Raw genomic sequence first — 19279 nt, forward strand, 5'->3', positions numbered from 1 at the left:
TAACGGTTTCCAACGGCTCAGTTTATTTACAAAAAACCCACCAGAAAACAATAATAAAAATCAATGGGTAACATAACCCGACGCACACCAGTACAGACGTACACATACACTTACAATAAACAATCTCCAACAAGGACATGAGGGGAAACAGAGGGTTAAATACACAACATGTAATTGATGGGATTGGAACCAGGTGTGAAGGAAGACAAGACAAAACCAATGGAAATTGAAAAATGGATCAGTGATGGCTAGAAGGTCGGTGACGTCGACCGCCGAACACCGCCCGAACAAGGAGTGGGACCGACTTCGGCGGAAGTCGTGACAAATTTAACATCCATATATGGCCAGCAATGTAAACTTTAACATTGATTTATCCTGCAATAGATGTCGTTCAATTGGTAACATACATTTGTATCTTCTTCTAGTGCCTCTTAAGGGGAAAGTAATCTAAAATGAACTGAATGTAATCAGATTACATTAATGAGTTTGGGTAATCCAAAGGTTACGTTACTGATTACAATTTTGGACAGGTAACTAGTAATGGTAACGGATTATATTTAGAAAGTAACCTACCCAACCCTGGTCATCCCTGGAATGGTGATCGATGAATGTGTAAAAATGTCAGTTGCTTAAGGAACAACACAATAAAAAGTTATTACCGGCCATTTTTCTCTCTTATCATCTTCTTTTAGCTGTCAGCAACTCCCCACCCACAAAAGCTACTACTAAATAGATCATCCATTAATTTTGAAGGGAAGCACTGGTATCAGCTCAGCCCTCTCACTTAGTGCGTGCTGAGACTACTCTAGGACATGGAGAAATCCTGCAAAATCAGCAAGTTCTTTATTCTCTGCGTTGTGCTGGGAGTCCTCTCTGTGGCGACCATTGTTACATTGTGGGCTATTGCACTGACAGATAGCGTAGAGGTCGACGCCCCATGGGACAAGTACCGTCTCCCAGACACCCTGAAGCCTGACCACTACAACCTAACCCTGTGGCCTCGTCTCACCGCTAACGCACAAGGCCTCTACATCTTCACAGGGAAATCCTATGTGGTCTTCCAATGTGTGAAGGAGACAGACCTGATCCTCATACACTCCAACAAGCTGAACTACACCAAGTGGGCTGATGACCATCTGGCTAAACTGTCTGCTCTCGGTAGCACACCCGCACCAACCATAAAGAAATCCTGGCTACAGCCAACAACTCAGTTCCTGGTATTGGAACTGAATGGCAAGTTAGCTGTTGGAGAATCCTACCAGCTGGACACAGTGTTTGTTGGGGAGCTGGCTGATGACCTAGCAGGTTTTTATAGGAGTGAATATGAAGAAGATGGAGTTAAAAAGTGAGTCAATTGAATCTTCATTTTGATAACAGGGAAGGTAGCCTAGTGGTTAAGAGTGTTGGGCCAGTAACCGAAAGGTCATTGGTTTTTAATCCCGGGGCCAACTAGATAAAATGTATCCCGATGTGCTCTTGAGCAAGACACTTAAAACCCTAAGGTTGATGTCTGCACCTGCACAGAAATCTCATTAGCATAATACAACAATCGATATAAAAATCTGTCAGTTTAAGCTACAGATATTTTTGCATTTTTGTCTCAATCGACCGCATCCGTCTATGTCGCACTTCTGCATCTTCTGCATTGGGGCGGCAGGTAGCCTAGTGGTTAGAGTATTGGACTAGTAACTGAAAGGTTGCTAAATTGAATCCCGAGCTGATAAGGTAAAAATCTGTTGTTCTGCCCCTGAACAAGGCAGTTAACCCACTGTTCCTACGCCGTCATTGTAAATAAGAATTTGTTCTTAACTGACTTGCCTAGTTAAATACAGGTAAAAGAAAAAAAAATATGCAGTGAAAGGTGACAGAGTTAGAACGGTGCTTGTCAGACCATGAGACATCCCGGAAATCGGTCTTCTCACAAAATTGACTGTAGCGCCTACAAACGATTATGACCCATCTATGGAAAGCCGAGACTCTCACGAACACGATGGTGTTCTCCGTTTTTCTCTACGACCTCCACAAGTATCAGGAGTCGGTACAACCGGTCTGCCAACTTCTGTCTGTAGCGTCCAAACCGTTCGGGCTACACATTAATATGACCCCTCTGTGCAAAGGTGACATGTTAGTTGTTTTGCTCTAGGTTGCCCACAGGCCTTACAAGACTCATCTGAAGGTCTGAAAAAATGAATGGAAGTACAGTGCCTTCGAAAAGTATTCAGACCCCTTGACTTTTTCCACATTTTGTTGCGTTACACCCTTATTCTAAAATTGATTAAATTGTTTTTTCCCCTTATCAATCTACACACAATACCCCATAATGACAAAGCAAAAACAGGTTTTATAAATTTTTGCGAAAGTATTAAAAAAAGACATGCTTCACTGTAGGGATGGTGCCAGGTTTCCTCCAGATGTGGCGCTTGGCATTCAGGCCAAAGAGTTCAATCTTGGTTTCATCAGACCAGAGAATCTTGTTTCTCATGGTCTGAGAGTCTTAAGGTGACTTTTGGCAAACTCCAAGTGGGCCTTTTACTGAGGAGTGGCTTCTGTCTTGCCAGTCTACCATAAATGCCTGATTGGTGGAGTGCTGCAGAGATGGTTGTCCTTCTGGAAGTTTCTCCCATCTCCACAGCGGAACTCTAGAGCTCTGTCAGAGTGACCATCGGGTTCTTGGTCACCTCCCTGACCAAGGTCCTTCTCCCCCGATTGCTCAATTTGGCCGGGCTGCCAGCTCTAGGAAGAGTCTTGGTGGTTCTAAACATCTTCCTTTTAAGAATGATAGATGCCACTGTGTTCTTGGGGACCTTCAATGCTGCAGACATTTTTTGGTACCCTTCTCCAGATATGTGCCTCGACACAATCCTGTCTTGGAGCTCTACGGACAATTCCTTTGACCTCATGGCTTGGTTTTTTCTCTGACATGAATTGTCAACTGTGGGACCTTCTATAGACAGGTGTGTGCCTTTCCAAATCATGTCCAATCAGTTGAATTTATCACAAGTGTAGAAACCTCTCAAGGATGATCAATGGAAACCGGATGCACCGGAGCTCAATTTTGAGTCTCATAGCAAAGGGTCTGAATACTTATGTAAATAAGGTTTATCTGTTTTTATTTATAAAACATTTTTAACAGTTGTAAAAAACTGTTTTTCACTTTATCATTATGGGGTATTGTGTGTAGATTGCTGAGTATTTAAAAAAATAAAATTATTATTATTATTATTTTAAATAAGGCTGTAAAATGTGGAAAAAGTCAAAGGGTCTGAGTACTTTCCGAAGGCACTGTATATATTGAGACTGTTTAATGCCAAAAATATGGGGTTAAATACATGTAAAAAACAAACAAATGTTTCCTGATCTATCTTATGTCTCTCAGATATAGGAGAGACACTTCAGAACAAACTTATTTTTGATATTTTTTGGGACTGTTATCTGTTATTAAATGTGTTTTTATGGGCTAATAGCAGTAAGGTCAAAAATAAATTGATACTTCAGGGGGTCTTAAAATTCATAATCAAATAGCTAAATGATCCTTGGTATGACCTTCTTAAAACAATTCCATATAGCTTAGTAACCCCCCCCCCCCCCCCCCCCCCCCCCCCCCCCGTAAGTCACTCTGGATAAGAGCATCTGCTACATAACTTAAAATGTTTAATATTTTCTTCCATTTCTCACAAAACTTATCAGTACTCAGTGTCATACTGCATTGAAAACTCTAATAGGTTAAATAAACTCAATCATATCTAATCATTTACATTCAGCAAAATTGTGTATCGTAAATATGTACAAATCAAGAGGTGGGTTTCCACTGAAAAACAGGAACCTGAAGTTTTTCTCCCACAGCGAAACAGGAAGTAGCTTTAGAGGAGTGAGTGATTAGTCTTCCCTTTAAAATGTCCCACACGCTGTTTGTTTACCAACCTTTGAACAACAATACACAGATACTCAGCTACGTAATATACTGCTAAAAAAAATAAAGGGAACACTTAAACAACACAATGTAACTCCAAGTCAATCACACTTCTGTGAAATCAAACTGTCCACTTAGGAAGCAACACTGATTGACATTACATTTCACATGCTGTTGTGCAAATGGAATAGACAACAGGTGGAAATTATAGGCAATTAGCAAGACACCCCCAATAAAGGAGTGGTTCTGCAGGTGGTAACCACAGACCACTTCTCAGTTCCTATGCTTCCTGGCTGATGTTTTGGTCACTTTTGAATGCTGGCGGTGCTTTCACTCTAGTGGTAGCATGAGACGGAGTCTACAACCCACACAAGTGGCTCAGGTAGTGCAGCTCATCCAGGATGGCACATCAATGCGAGCTGTGGCAAGAAGGTTTGCTGTGTTTGTCAGCGTAGTGTCCAGAGCATGGAGGCACTACCAGGAGACAGGCCAGTACATCAGGAGACGTGGAGGAGGCCGTAGGAGGGCAACAACCCAGCAGCAGGACCGCTACCTCCGCCTTTGTGCAAGGAGGAGCAGGAGGAGCACTGCCAGAGCCCTGCAAAATGACCTCCAGCAGGCCACAAATGTGCATGTCTGCTCAAACGGTCAGAAACAGACTCCATGAGGGTGGTATGAGGGCCCGACGTCCACAGGTGGGGGTTGTGCTTACAGCCCAACACCGTGCAGGACATTTGGCATTTGCCAGAAAACACCAAGATTGGCAAATTCGCCACTGGCGCCCTGTGCTCTTCACAGATGAAAGCAGGTTCACACTGAGCACATGTGACAAACGTGACAGAGTCTGGAGACGCCGTGGAGAACGTTCTGCTGCCTGCAACATCCTCCAGCATGACCGGTTTGGCGGTGGGTCAGTCATGGTGTGGGGTGGCATTTCTTTGGGGGGCCGCACAGCCCTCCATGTGCTCGCCAGAGGTAGCCTGACTGCCATTAGGTATTGAGATGAGATCCTCAGACCCCTTGTGAGACCATACGCTGGTGCGGTTGGCCCTGGGTTCCTCCTAATGCAAGACAATGCTAGACCTCATGTGGCTGGAGTGTGTCAGCAGTTCCTGCAAGAGGAAGGCATTGATGCTATGGACTGGCCCGCCCGTTCCCCAGACCTGAATCCAATTGAGCACATCTGGGACATCATGTCTCGCTCCATCCACCAATGCCACGTTGCACCACAGACTGTCCAGGAGTTGGTGGATGCTTTAGTCCAGGTCTGGGAGGAGATCCCTCAGGAGACCATCCGCCACCTCATCAGGAGCATGCCCAGGCATTGTAGGGAGGTCATACAGGCACGTGGAGGCCACACACACTACTGAGCCTAATTTTGACTTGTTTTAAGGACATTACATCAAAGTTGGATCAGCCTGTAGTGTTGTTTTCCACTTTAATGTTGAGTGTGACTCCAAATCCAGACCTCCATGGGTTGATAAATTGGATTTCCATTGATTATTTTTGTGTGATTTTGTTGTCAGCACATTCAACTATGTAAAGAAAAAAGTATTTAATAAGATTATTTCATTCATTCAAATCTAGGATGTGTTATTTTAGTGTTCCCTTTATTTTTTTGAGCAGTGTATTATGCATTTCATAAATCTTGTCTTCAATATGAATGTACGTCTAAATGGTATAACCTCAACGGTGGTACACCTTATACTCTTGATTTTTCCATGCACAGACTCAGTAATAATCAAACTATGCTTGTCCTTCACAGGGTTGTAGCTACTTCTCAGATGCACCCTACTCACACCAGGAAAACATTCCCCTGTTTTGATGAGCCTGCGAGGAAAGCCGTCTTCCACATCACACTCCTCCATCCCCGTGGGACTGTGGCCCTGTCAAACAGCAAGGAGCAAGGTTAGTTGAAACGGCTATATGCATCCAAACACAGCCCTAGTTTCCAGGAATCACAAGTATTTAAAGCTGCAAAATGTACGTTTTTGGGCGACCTGACCAAATTCACATAGAAATATAAGTTATGAAAGCAGGTCTAAAAAGCTGTAGATATGTTCTATGCATGCTGTTTCTATGCTTTCCAATCTTAAATTTCGTTTTTGCGTCTTTTACTTTTGGTTTTGTACACCAGATTCAAACAGCTGAAAATCTAATATTTTTGGTTAATGAAAATATATTTCACAGCGGTTTAGATGGTACAATGATTCTCTACACTATGCATTGCTTGTTCGTCACATAAACTGAAATTATTATTCAAATTTTAGCAACCTTGGAAATGGCGGAGTGATTTCTTCATATTGCACCTTTAAAATAAATACTGTATTATGTTACTGTTTATACTGAAACCATTTGACAGCCCTTCTTTCAAGGGATCATATTGTCCTGACAATCTGTTTCTGCTCTTCTTTGGAAACAGTTAACACCACTGTAAACACTGTCACACAGACCAGATTTGAGCAAACCAAGAGAATGTCAACCTACCTACTGGCCCTGATTGTCTGTGACTATTCATTTATCAGCGCTCAGGAGGGAAATATTGAGGTAATGAAATCAACTACATTTTTGCATCATTCCACTGCAGTAACAACAATCATACAAGGTACTGAGCCTGTGGATGTATCGTGTACTTTCTCAACAGTAATCTAACCAGTGATGATTCTTGTCCATGTTGGGTGGGTGTTTACAGTACAAAGTGTACTGTAAGGGTTTACATCAGTAAGAGTTGTGATTGGAATAAGTCTCCTGGCCTGTCCGTGCAGATTCGGATCTGGGCTCGTAGAAAAGCCATCAGTGAAGGACATGGAGAATATGCGCTCAATCTAACAGGACCAATCCTGTCCTTTTTTGAGGTGTATTACAATGCCACCTACCCTCTCTCCAAATCAGGTAAGATTTTAAATTGACCACGTGATTTGCAAATGATATCATCATGATATGATTTGGAAAATAAAATAATTGTTGAATTTCTTTTCAAACATCCCTGTATAGACCAGATTGCCCTTCCTGACTTCTATTTTGGGGCCATGGAGAATTGGGGACTGGTTACCTACAGGGAAACAAATCTGCTTTACAATCCTATAACATCCTCCAATGGAAACAAAGAGAGAACAGCCACCATCATTGCACATGAACTTGCACACATGGTAGGATACAGTCCAGGGAATCAGACTATCATTGCTCGTTCTTAAAAAGATGAATTCAAACATTAATTTCATTTTTATCTGTCATGGTCTTTCTTTTTGTCAGTGGTTTGGAAATCTAGTGACCCTGAGATGGTGGAATGAAGTCTGGCTGAATGAGGGCTTTGCATCCTACGTGTCTTATCTTGGGGCTGATTATGCTGAATCCACTTGGAACGTGGTAAGGTTTCCCATTAAAGACAAGACACGCATCCATCCCCTCCCATTAGCATTTGATAAAAAGGTGATAGTGGTGCCAAATGTGACTAGTAATCTACCTTTCTGTGTACAAGCAGTCACTGAAAGTCACATGTACAGTATACTACAGCCCTATGTTTCTCCTCCACAGAAAGATCTCATAGTTCTTGATGATGTGCACAGGGTGTTTGCAGTGGATGCCCTGGCTTCCTCTCACCCCCTGTCCTCCAAAGAGGAGGACATCCAGAAGCCTGAGCAAATCAGTGAACAGTTTGATGTCATCTCTTACAGCAAGGTAAACATAAGACAATACGAACTCAGTCAAAACATTCATGTACAGTGCCTTCAGAAAAGTGTTCATACCACTTTACTTAATCCACATTTTGTTGTGTTACAGCCTGAATTCAAAATGAATTACATTTTAAAAATGTCACCCATCTACACACAATACCCCATAATGACAAAGTGAAAAGCAGAGATTACAGCTGTGAAGTCTTTCTTGGTTAGTCTCTAAGAGTTTCCACACCTGGATTGTGCAACATTTGCACATTATTCTTTCCAAATTTCTTCAAGCTCTGTCAAATTGGTTGTTGGAAATTGCTAGACAACCATCTTTCCATAGATTTTCAAGTAGATTTAAGTCAAAACTGTAACTCTGCTACTCAGGAACATTCCCTGTCTTCTTGGTAAGCAACTCCAGTGTAGATTTGGCCTTGTGTTTTAGATTATTGTCCTGATGAAATGTTTATTCATCTCCCAGTGTCTGGTGGAAAGCAGACTGAACCAGGTTTTGCCTGTGTTTAGCTCCATTATGTTTCTTTTTTATCCTGAAAAACTCCTCAGTCATTAACGATTACAAGCATACCCATAGCATGATGCAGCCACCAGTATGCTTGAAAATATGAAGAGTGGTAGTTAGTAATGTGTGGTATTGGATTTGCCCCAAACATAGCATGTTGTATTCAGGACAAAAACTTAAATGCCTTGCCACATTTTTTGGAGTATTACTTTAGTGCCTTATTGCAAACAGGTGGCATGTTTTGGAATATTTGTATTCTGTACAGGCTTCCTTCTTTTCACTCTGTTATTTAGGTTAGTATTGTGGACTAAGTACAATGTTATTGATCCATCCTCAGTTTTCTCCTATCACATCCATTAAACTGTGAAACTGTTTTAACGTCACCATTGGCCAACTGAGTTAGGAATGACACCTGTATCTTTGTAGTGACTGGGTGTATTGATACACCATCCAAAGTGTAATTAATAACTTCACCATGCTCAAAGGAATATTCAATGTCTGCTTCTTTTTTTTACCCATCTGCCAATAGGAGCCCTTCTTTGCAAGGCATTGGAAAACCTCCCTACTCTTTGTGGTTGAACCTGTGTTTGAAATTCACTGCTCAACTGAGGGACCTTACAGATATAGTGCATTCAGAAAGTATTCAGACCCCTTCCCTTTTTCCACATTGTTACGTTACAGCCTTATTCTAAAATGGATTAAATAAATAAAAATCCTCATCAATCTACACACAATTCGCCATAATGACTAAGCGAAAACAGGTTTTTAGAATGTTTGCACATTTATAAAAAACAGAAAAACCTTATTTACATAAGTATTCAGACCCTTTGATATGAGACTCGAAATTGAGCTCAGGTGCATCCCATTTTCATTGATCATCCTTGAGATGTTTCTACAACTTGATTGGAGTTCACCTGTGGTAAATTCAATTGATTGGACATGATTTGGAAAGGTAAACATGTCTATATAAGGTCCCACAGTTGTCAGAGCAAATACCAAGCCATGAGGTCAAAGGAATTGTCCGTAGAACTCCGAGACAGGATTTTGTCGAGACACAGATCTGGGGAAAGGTACCAAAAATGTCTGCAGTATTGAAGATCCACAAGAACACATTGGCCTCCATCATTCTTAAATGAAGACATTTGAAACCACCAAGAACCCGATAGTCACTCTGACAGTGCTCCAGAGCTCCTCTGTGAAGATGGGGGAACCTTCCAGAAGGCCAACCATCTCTGCAGCACTTCACCAATCAGGCTGTTATGGTAGAGTGGCCAGACGGAAGCCAGTCCTCAGTAAAAGGCACATGACAGCCACTCGGAATTTGCTAAAAAGGCACCTAAAGGACTCTCAGACCATGAGAAACAAGATTCTCTGGTCTGATGAAACCAAGATTGAACTCCTTGGCCTGAATGCCAAGCGTCACGTCTGGAGGAAATCTGGCACCATCCCTACGGTGAAGCATGGTGGTGACAGCATCATGCTGTGGGGATGTTTTTCAGAGGCAGGGACTGGGAGACTAGTCACTATCGAGGGAAAGATGAAGGGAGCAAAGTTGAGAGATCCTTGATGAAAACCTGCTCCAGAGCGCTCAGGACCTCAGACTGGGGCGAAGATTCACCTTCCAACAGGACAACGACCCTAAGCACACAGCCAAGACAACGCAGGAGTGGCTTCGGGACAACTCTCTGAATGTCCTTGACTGGCACAGCCAGAGCCCAGACTTGAACCCGATCTAACATCTCTGGAGAGACCTGAAAATAGCTGTGCAGCGACGTTCCCCATCCAACCTGACAGTGCTTGAGAGGATCTGCAGAGAAGAATGGGAGAAACTCCCCGAATACAGGTGTGCCAAGCTTGTAGTGTCATACCCAAGAAGACTCGAGGCTGTAATCGCTGCCAAAGGTGCTTCAACAAAGTACTGAGTAAAGGGTCTGAATACTTATGCAAATGTAATATTTCAGTTCTCTATTTTTAATACATTTGCTAAAATTTCTAAAACCTGTTTTTGCTTTGTCCTTATGGGGTACTGTGTGTAGATTGAGATTTTTTTTTTTAAATCCCTTTTTGAATAAGGCCGTAATGTTACAAAATGTGGAAAAAGTCAAGGCGTCTGAATACTTTCTGAATGCACGGTATTTGCATGTGTGGGGCACAGAGTTCAGGTAGTCATTCAAAAATCATGTTAAACACTATTACCACACACAGTCCATGCAACTTATTATGTAACTTGTTAATAAGCACATTTTTGCTCCTGAACTTATTTAGGCTTGCCATAACAAAGGGGTTGAATAATTATTTACTCAAGACATTTCAGCTTTTCATTTTTAATTAAATTGAACCAATTCTGAAAACATAATTCCCCTTTGACATTATGGAATTATGCAGTAGATGCCAGTGGCATGGAGCTTCCTGGTACAGTGCATGACATCATGAACCACTGGGTCCTTCAGATGGGCTTCCCAGTGGTCACCATAAACACACAAGCACTTCCTACTGGACTCTGAATATGTTGGGAGTGTACCACCATCTGACTTTTGCCAGTCACAAAAAAATTTAAATAAATGTTTCTTCAGGCTGTAACACAACAAATGTGGAAAAATGTAAGGGTTGTGAATACTTTCTTCTTTTTTAAATAAAGGTTAAATAAAATAAATAAATAAAATGTGTTAATGTAGTGTTGTGAATGATAGTGTTCTACAACCTACACTCTTCAATTTCTGTTTCATTATTTCTGTTTTGAAAGCATTTTAGTTTTCAGCCATTTTGTACTCTCTCTACAGGGGGCATCAGTGTTGAGAATGCTGTCAGATTTTCTAACTGAACCAGTCTTCGTCCAAGGACTAAGTGTATGTATGTCTTACTGTCCCAAGGCACTGCTACAGCCCAGGATCTTCTCTTGATATGATACACATTTATCATAGTTATGTTAAGCATTAAGGAATGCTGTTTGTATAGTGTGTGTGAGAGGAAAACAACTGAGTAGACCCCTTGGGCTCTGTGTTGGAAGAGAATTTCTCATTATTAACTGTAGAATATATTGCCTATGATTAATGGTTCTAAGTACAGAATACATATTTTTCTCTAGAGCTACCTGAATCACTTTGCCTACGATAACACAGTGGGGACAGACCTTTGGGATCATCTACAACGAGTAAGTCCCTTAGAAACAATCAATAGCGTTCATTAGCTATTCCTATTTTCAACTTTGTACTGTTGGAATTAATGATTAATCTGTGGCAGTACTACACATTCCGTCAGAATGTGGAGAATATGTATTTATTTATTAACCTTTATTTAACTAGGCAAGTCAGTTAAGAACAAATTCTTATTTACAATGATGGCCTACCCCGGCCAAACCCAGACGACGCTGGGCCAATTGTGCGCCGGATGTGATACAGCCTGGATATTATGTGTGCCTTTACAGCAGCAAATGATACTGACCGAGCTCACATTGTATTTACAGTCATATCAATGAGAATGTGGACTTCTGAATTGTAGTCATGAAAATGCTGCCCTCCTATGGTTCAGGGAACATAATACTATCTCTAATCGTTCTCCTGTGTGTCTCCCTCTCTAGGCAGTAGATGACAGTGACATAGAACTTCCTGGTACAGTCCATGACATCATGAACCGCTGGGTCCTTCAGATGGGCTTTCCAGTGGTCACCATAAACACAGCCACTGGACTGATCACCCAGAAGCACTTCTTACTGGACCCTGATTCTGTGGGGAGTGTACCACCATCTGACTTCAAGTACGTCTGATTGGTCTGGAGAGACATACAGTTCCTTCGGAAAGTATTCAGACCACTTGACTTTTTCCATATTTTGTTATGTTACAACCTTATTCTAAAATGGATTAAATGAAACAATTTCCTCAGAAATCTACACACAATACCCCATGTTGGTTAAATGTATAGAAAACTAAAAATATAAATAACTTATTTACATAAATATTCAGACCCTTTGCTATGAGACTCAAAATTGAGCTCAGGTGCATCCTGCTTCCTTTGATTATCCTTGAGCTGTTTCTGCAAATTGATTGGAGTCCACCTGTGGTAAATTCAATTGATTGGACATTATTTGGAAAGGCACACACCTGTCTATATAAGGTCTCACAGTTGACAGTGCATGTCAGAGCAAAAACCAAGCCATGAGGTCAAAGGAATTGTCTGTAGAGCTACGAGACAGGATTGTGTTGAGGCACAGATCTGGGGAAGGGAACCAAAACATTTCTGCAGCGTTGAAGGTCCCCAAGAACACAGTGGCATCTATCATTCTTAAATGGAAGAAGTTTGGAACCACCAAGACTCTTTCTAGAGCTGGCCGCCTGGCCAAATTGAGCAATCGGGGGTGATGGGCCTTGGTCAGGGAGGTAAACAAGAACGCGATGGTCACTCTGACAAAGCTTTAGAGTTCCTCTGTGGAGATGTGAAAACCTTCCAGAAGGACAACCATCTCTGCAGCACTCCACCAATCAGGCCTTTATGGTAGAGTGGCCAGCCGGAAGCCACTTCTCAGAAAAAGGCACATGACAGCCCACTTGGACTTTGCCAAAAGGAACCTAAAGACACTGAGACCATGAGAAACATGATTCTCTGGTCTGATGAAACCTGAATGCCAAGCGTCATGTCTGGAGGAAATCTGGCACCATCCCTACGGTGAAGCATGGTGGTGGCAGCATCATGCTGTGGGGATGTTTTTCAGCGGCAGGGACTGGGAGACTAGTCAGGATCAAGGGAAAGATGAACGGATTAAAGTAAAGAGAGATCCTCGATGAAAACCTGCTCCAGAGCGCTTAGGACCTCAGACTGGGGCGAAGGTTCACCTTCCAACAGGATGACCCTAAGCACACAGCCAAGACAACGCAGCAGTGGCTTCAGGACAAGTCTCTGAATGTCCTTTAATGGCCCAGCCATAGCTCAGACTTGAACCCGATCTAACATATTTGGGGAGACCTGAAAATAGCTGTGCAGCTACGCTCCCCATCCAACCTGACAGAGCTTGAGAGGCTCTGCAGAGAAGAATGGGAGAAACTCCCCAAATACAGGTGTGCCAAGCTTGTAGCGTCATACCCAAGAAGAATCGAGGCTGTAATTGCTGCCAAAGGTACTTCAACACAGTACTGAGTAAAGGGTCTGAATACTTTTGTAAATATGATATTTAATTTTTGCTTTGTCATTATGATATATTGTGTGTAGATTGATGAGGGGGAAAAAAACATTTAATCAATTTTAGAATAAGGCTGTAACCTAAAAAAATGTGGAAAAAGTCAAGGGGTTCGAATACTTTTCCCGAAAGCACTGTATATGTCATGAGTGGTCATAGCATTTTCATGTATTACATATGAAAAATATGATATATAATAAAAAAGCCCAGTTCATTTTGGTGCCTAGGTACGAGTGGATAGTACCAATCAAATGGATGGACGCAGGAGTGGTTCAGAAAGAGATATGGCTGCTTGAGAAAGAGGGTACGGATACAGAAAACCTCTTAACTAGTGCCGTCTGTAGAAAACTGGACGAATATGAACACAGAAAATAGTCAGATGAAATAACATGCAGATTTGATCTACTATCTGTAGCTTCATTGTCATGAATTAATCCCCCCCCCTCAGCCCTAAACAATAAATTGACAAGTGGTCACTGGGTACTAGCAAACATCAATGTGACTGGATACTACAGGGTTAACTATGACGGTGGCAACTGGGAACGTCTCCTCTTCCAACTGAGAACTAATCACCAGGTAAAATGAAAAACTGACTCATCACATTATGTTGGAAGGGTATTACTGTTATTTTTCTTCAATACAACATTGATAAGTGTCAGATGTTTTTCTCTTGCAGGTCATACCAGTTATCAACAGGGCACAACTTGTGGATGATGCTTTTAATCTAGCAAGGTTGGGGTTTTGACGTTTTTGAACCACCACAATGTCACAAAGTGTTGTGTGCATCATATTTTGGTGATTGTATTTCTAAACCTTATTTCCCTACACAGGGCAAAGTTCATTTCAACAACATTAGCTCTGAAAACGACAAAATACCTCTCCAAAGAAATTGAATATATACCGTGGGAGTCGGCTCTGAACAACTTGGATTATTTTTACCTCATGTTTGATCGCACTGAGGTCTATGGGACTATGCAGGTGGAGTTTCATTTATTTTGTGACAATTACACATGAGATATTTTGAGACTGATATAGATATACTGATCTCACTTTAATACATACGTAGCATCTTATTCTCTGTCCTTGTCATAGCATTATGTGAGGAATCTAGTGACACCCCTTTTTCAACACTTCAAGACTATTACTGCAGACTGGAGTAAAGTTCCTGATGGGCATAATGAGCAGTGAGTGGAATGACCCAGAGCATTGAAATGGTGTATTTGATGTGGTCTGAAAGGAGTATAAGGCTTTATAATAACAAGGAATACCTTTCACTTCCAGGTACAACCAGGTGAATGCCATTAGGATGGCCTGTAGCAGTGGACTGGTTGAGTGTCAGAATCTGACTAAAAGCTGGTACAGTCAATGGATGGCTGACCCTGACAACAATCTGTGAGTTCATATTGGTTATCCATTGATTTATAAACTATAGGAAGTGTCTGGTATCAATAATTTAGCCTATACTACCGTATATCTGGCATTTTTGCGTGGTATTCAACAACAAAGAATACTACCCTGTAACAACAATGTAAAACTTTTGATATCAGGATACATCCTAATTTGAGGATGACAGTGTACTGCAGTGCCATTGCAGCAGGCGGGGCTGTAGAGTGGGATTTTGGTTGGAACATGTTCAAGAATGCCACTATTGCCAGCGACGCAGACAAACTGATGTCATCTCTGGCATGTACTAAGGACCATGAACTTCTGAATAAGTAGGTTACATCTGGTTATTTTGTGAGGGTACTATTAGACAGTGCATTCAGAAAGTATTCAGACCACTTGATTCTTTCAACATTTTGTTGCGTTACAGCCTTATTCTAAAATTGATTAAATGTTTTTTTTCCCCTCATCAATCTACACACAATACCCTATAATGACAAAGCCAAAATAGTTTTTTTAGAAATGTTTGCAAATGTATTCAAAATACTCAGTACTTTTTTGAAGCACTTTTGGCAGCGATTACAGCCTCGAGTCTTCTTGGGTATGACGCTACAAGCTTGGCACACCTGTATTTGGGGAGTTTCTCCCATTCTTCTCTGCAGATCCTCTCAAGCTCTGTCAGGTTGGATGGGGAGCGTTGCTGCACAGCTATTTTCAGGTCTCTCCAGAGATGTTCGATCGGGTTCAAGTCTGGGCTCTGGCTGTGCCACTCAAGGACATTGAGACTTATCCCAAAGCTACCCTTGCACTGTCTTGGATGTGTGCTTTGGGTCGTTGTCCTGTTGAAAGGTGAACTTTCACACCAGTCTGAGATCCAGAGCGCTCTGGAGTAGGTTTTCATCGAGGATCTCTCTGTACTTTGCTCCATTCATCTTTCCCTCGATCCTGACTCGTCTCCCAGTCCCTGCCACTGAAAAACCCCTCCCTGAACAAGGTCCTTCTCCCCCGATTGCTCAGTTTGGCCAGGTGGCCAGCTCTAGGAAGAGTCTTGGTGGTTCCAAACTTCTTCCCTTTAAGAATGATGGAGGCCACTTTGTTCTTAGGGTCCTTCAATACTGAAGAAATGTTTAGGTACCCTTCCCCAGATCTGTGCCTCGACACAATCCTGTCTTGGAGCTCTACGGACAATTCGTTAGACCTCTTGGCTTGGTTTTTGCTCTGACATGTACTGTCAACTGTGGGACGTTATATAGACACGTGTGTATGCCTTTCCAAATCATGTCCAATCAATTGAATTTACCAGAGGTGGACTCCAATCAAATTGTAAAAAAAATAAAAGTTTTCGCCTTGTCATTATGGGCTATTGTGTGTAGATTGCTGAGGAATTATATTTATTTAATTAATTTTAGAATAAGGCTGCAACGTAACAAAACTTGGAAAAAGTCAAGGGGTCTGAATACTTTCCGAATGCACTGTATCATATTGAACTGTTGTTTTCGCTTTCCATTGTCTTCATATTGACAAATACAGTCAATTATAACAATCTGTCTAAACGTATCAATACTCTATGGACTCAATTCAGGTACCTGAGATACACTTTGGATTCAGACAAAATCCGTAAGCAGGATGCAACGTCTGTCATCGTGTACATCTCCAGTAATGTTGAAGGCCAAACATTGGCTTGGGACTTTGTGACACAGAACTGGGAGTACATGTTCACACAGTAAGTTGTACCCCAAAAAGCACTTATATCAGTAAATCAAATACAGTGAGTGTACAAAACATTAGGAACTCCTTCCTAATATTGAGTTGCACCCTCTTTTGCCCTCAGAACAGCCTCAATTCGTCTGGGTATGGACCCTACAAGGTGTCCAAAGCGTTCCACAGGGATTCGTCCCAGTTGTTTCAAGTTGGCTGGATGCCCTTTGGGTGGTGGACCATTCTTGATACACACGGGAAACTGTTGAGCGTGAAAAACCCAGCAGTGTTGCAGTTCTTTACACAAACCGGTGCGCCTGGCACCTACAATCATACCCCGTTCAAAGGCACTTACATATTTTGTCTTGCCTATTCACCCTCTGAATGGCACACATTCTCAATTGTGAACATACACAATCCATGTCTCAGTTGTCTGAAGTCTTAAAAATCCTTCTATAACTTGTCTCCTCCCATTCATCTACACTGATTGAAGTGGATTTAACAAGTGACATCAATAAGGGATCATAGTTTTCACCTGGATTCACCTCGTCAGTCTATGTCATGGAAAGAGCAGGTGATCTTAATGTTTTGTACACTCAGTGTATACTTGGTTTGTGTATGGACATTATTAACTTGTAATTGTCATATTTCCTAGGTATGGTGTTGGATCCTTCTCATTTGCCAATCTTATAAGTGGTGTGACAATGAGATTCTCAACTAAAGCTCAACTTGAGGAGGTAATGTTTTAATTGAAGTGTTTCAATGACTGGGTATACAGTACTTTCTTTAGCTGTACTGTTAATAAATAGCTTACTTTATTAAGAATTGTACTGACTATATCTGTATTTATTTAATTCAACCCTTATTTTACCAGGTAAGTTGATTGAGAACACATTCAAATTCACACCAATGACCTGGGGAATAGTTACTAAGACTAAAATGTAACTTTGTTTTTCATGATGTCAGCTCCAGAAATTCAAGGAGGACAACTCTGAGATTGGTTTTGGCTCAGGGACCTTGGCATTGGAGCAGGCCATTGAGAGAACTACAGCCAATATCAAATGGGTGGATGAGAACAAGATGAAAGTGTGGGAATGGTTCTTGAGTGAGATTGCCTAAAAACTCCTCAATGCTTTGGTTGTCCAACAGGCTTAAATGTGTTATTTTACTATGGCAGACAAAGTGCTTGGATTATTTGCTGGGTTTTAATTGTATGTTAAACATCTAATGCTGGAGTTTTTATCTCAATATCAAATCATCAGTCACAATTAAGTACGTTGCTGTGATTGTTTTCAATTAAAATGGTCAAAAATAAAAATAGCTTCTTAGCAAAGAACAATTTCGCAAGCAAGAATTTTGCTAGGACTGACGGAGTGGTGATGGGAATACTGAAAACTAGCTGTTGGCAGAGAGGTTTGGAACTCTCTTATTGGTCTATTAACTAATTTACCGCCTGGTGATGTCACCAGGCAGACCAAATCTCCATCCCACCAAAACAGGCAGAAATTTCAGGCGGTCTTTTTAAACAGCTGTTACACTAAAAGGGCATTATCATAATTTTCACAATTTCACAGAATTATTCCAACCTCGTAGTGTGGAAAGATATATAAAACACAGGGAAATCACGTTTTTGACTGCACTGGGCTTTTAAATCAGAAATGTTGGGGTAAGGTCAGCAACTTCCTGGTGATAACATTTAGTCAATATACCATATTGTTCTCTGTGGACCATACTGCAATTTCCCAGAGCACAATAATGTTATGAGTGTCTATGAACTTCTATTATTTTCGAGTTTCAGAGAAATAATTTCTATATGCTATTTAGTTGAAAAACAATAAACCTGTCCATTACAAAACGGTTGTCAAGCTGTCATGTTAATGGCCTTCAAAGTGTTGGCAAGAGAAAGTAGATGGGAAAGGGACAGATGCAGAGTGTGACATTCAGCCACTGACTGTCTGGGAATCAGGACACATGGACAGCAGGGGGACTAGCTGTCACCTTGACTCACCCACAGTACATGCAGGGATTTAAGCTTTACCTGCCTAGTCTGACCACCCACCCCTTCTTTAAGGTTTACTCTACAAGCAATTTACAGTATATAATGGCTGTGCACAGAAAAACATACCTCATGACTGCCATCGTGATATTGGACTAATGTAGGCTACTGTAGATCAATCAGTCTTGTGGAATCTGAAACCAAGATATTTCACCCAGAAAAAGCTACTCGTTTGAGTAAACATGGTGCTGTCTGTACTGAATGAATAACAAAAGAGGGCTTTTGCTGGGCTTATAGGTCTCATTTGTTTACTCAGGCCAGGAAGACATTAAGCTTTATTGTCAATTAGCTCAACATCCAGCCCCTGATAATCCTCTGAAACCCTTACAAGCCTCATGATGGCCAATTAACATCCCTGTGTAAGGAAGATTGAATATGTGTTTGATCTACCATCCAGTACACAAAGTTATTAGTTAGGCCTTCTAACATTTTACATTCACATACTAAAATGGTTGTGAGGGGAGTGATAGAATAATATAGCTAATTTGACTTTTGTACTATGACTAGATACTATTGTATATATTTCGTATAGCTATTGACGTTAGGCTGTATCACATCCGGCCGTGATGGGGAGTGCCATAAGGCGGCGCACAATTGGCCCAGCGTCGCCTGGGTTTGGCCAGGGTAGGCCGTCATTGTAAATAAGAATTTGTTCTTAACTGACTTGTCTAGTTAAATAAAGGTTAAAAATACAAATTAAAAAAAGTTTTTGTCATGGGATGTTTATACCGTTTCCTCTCCAACCGCCTGTACGTACGTCAGCTTCGTTCCGTCTTCAACGCTTGAGGAAGAAACGCAGTTACAATTAGTTGCCAACAACCGGATGTATTCGTTTTTCAGGGATACAGCTAATTCAACCTAGGTTCATTTTCCGCTGAAAACC

General features: G+C 41.4%; 1 protein-coding gene across 2 annotated transcripts; it reads left to right on the plus strand.

The window, feature by feature from the left end:
- Positions 1–773: 773 nt before the first annotated feature.
- LOC145858615 (aminopeptidase N) lies at positions 774–18195 on the plus strand. 2 transcript variants are annotated; one of them, XM_082957197.1, is made up of 20 exons: positions 774–1345; positions 5676–5818; positions 6333–6457; positions 6676–6802; positions 6905–7059; positions 7163–7276; positions 7445–7588; positions 10873–10938; positions 11178–11243; positions 11670–11845; positions 13487–13563; positions 13708–13835; positions 13936–13991; positions 14090–14237; positions 14352–14443; positions 14541–14651; positions 14807–14974; positions 16225–16365; positions 16996–17077; positions 17307–18195. In XM_082957197.1, exons 1-20 carry the CDS (start codon positions 813–815, stop codon positions 17457–17459), a joined length of 2805 nt encoding a protein of 934 aa, XP_082813323.1. In that variant the 5' UTR covers positions 774–812; the 3' UTR covers positions 17460–18195. The 2 variants fall into 2 exon arrangements, with proteins under 2 accessions (XP_082813323.1, XP_082813324.1); XM_082957198.1 differs by lacking the exon at positions 13487–13563 and having other exon boundaries at positions 775–1345; positions 13775–13835.
- The last annotated feature ends 1084 nt before the right edge of the window (positions 18196–19279 follow it).

The sequence above is a fragment of the Salmo salar genome, chromosome 10 (genome assembly GCF_965601325.2).
Source record: "Salmo salar chromosome 10, fSalSal1, whole genome shotgun sequence".
Taxonomy (NCBI): domain Eukaryota; kingdom Metazoa; phylum Chordata; class Actinopteri; order Salmoniformes; family Salmonidae; genus Salmo; species Salmo salar.

Bases quoted from the DNA above. Each gene is read 5' to 3' on its own strand.
- LOC145858615 (XM_082957197.1), top strand. From the start codon at position 813: ATGGAGAAATCCTGCAAAATCAGCAAGTTCTTTATTCTCTGCGTTGTG. The intron at 13,564-13,707 runs GTACGGATACAG...CCCCCCCCTCAG, and splicing joins ATGGCTGCTTGAGAAAGAGG to CCCTAAACAATAAATTGACA. The intron at 16,366-16,995 runs GTAAGTTGTACC...CATATTTCCTAG, and splicing joins TGGGAGTACATGTTCACACA to GTATGGTGTTGGATCCTTCT.